Source organism: Monopterus albus, unplaced genomic scaffold, assembly GCF_001952655.1.
Source record: "Monopterus albus unplaced genomic scaffold, M_albus_1.0 scaffold4231.1, whole genome shotgun sequence".
Taxonomy (NCBI): Eukaryota; Metazoa; Chordata; class Actinopteri; order Synbranchiformes; family Synbranchidae; genus Monopterus; species Monopterus albus.
In genome coordinates this window covers 1-932 of record NW_018132098.1, presented here as the reverse complement: position 1 = coordinate 932, position 932 = coordinate 1, and the positions used below count along the sequence as shown (strand labels likewise).

Below are 932 nucleotides of genomic sequence, written 5' to 3'. Positions count from 1 at the left end.
CTTCCATGCACAATACCACATGTATACTCACCTCCTGTGTTTCTTTCCTTCATGCTTGCTCTGTTGCTCTGCTCTTATTATAGGTGTTCTTGAAAAAACAGTGGAGGGAGAAGCCAATGCCTTCACCAAGGCCAAAACCCTTTACAAGTCATGTACCAATGAGAGTGAGTCAATAGGCATCAAAATTTAAAACAGACTCTTCCTTTCTGTACCTTCTATTGTCCTCAAGTGAACTTTTTTTTGTCATCAAAGGTTGTGTTTTTTATTGAGTTTATTCCATATATATAATATATCCATTATTACAACTAGATTTTTGCTTGTTTGTGCCTTCATTTAAGGTTTAATTGAGCTCAGAGGAGGGGCTCCTTTGCTCGACATGCTCCCAGATGTGTTTGAGTGGCCCATAGCTGTGGACAACTGGGAAATCAACTATGGTAGAGTATTCTTCTTGATGTCAGGTACTGGCAATTTGTTGTTTATTTCACCAATTTCCCTACCTTCCCCATTCCTCAGGTAAACTATGGAGGCTGGAGGACGTCATTGCCAAGCTAAACGAAAAATATGGAACTCAACTCTTGGTGAACTTTTTTGTCAGCACCGATGACAGGGACTCCAATTCACACATCATTCATGTGGGTGTGCAACTGCAGCTACAAAGCCCTCGTAACTCTTTCTCTTTCATATACCCACATTCATACGGACACTTGCATATCATACAGTATGTAGGTGGCTTGAAAACAACCACCCACTAGTTTTTAAAATCTGACCACGTTTGCTTCTTTAAATATTTGTTCTTGTCTTCCTCTTTTCCAGTTTGACCAGCAGTCAACCCTTGGTCTCTTGTCCAGAGATTACTATGCCTGCACTGGACCCTATGCAGAGGTAGATCTAAAGTTCACTTGTGCTCATATAAACACACACACACACACACA

At 40.8% G+C, this 932-nt stretch overlaps 1 protein-coding gene across 1 annotated transcript; it reads left to right on the top strand.

Annotated features, from left to right (window-relative positions):
• Window positions 1–41: 41 nt before the first annotated feature.
• Window positions 42–893, top strand: LOC109954187 (neprilysin-like; the record flags this gene model as incomplete). The annotated part of the gene is made up of 4 exons (XM_020589586.1): window positions 42–164; window positions 339–434; window positions 514–632; window positions 814–893. Coding segments are annotated over exons 2-4 (257 nt in total), but the record flags the coding sequence as incomplete, so codon positions are not given.
• Between the last annotated feature and the right edge of the window lie 39 nt (window positions 894–932).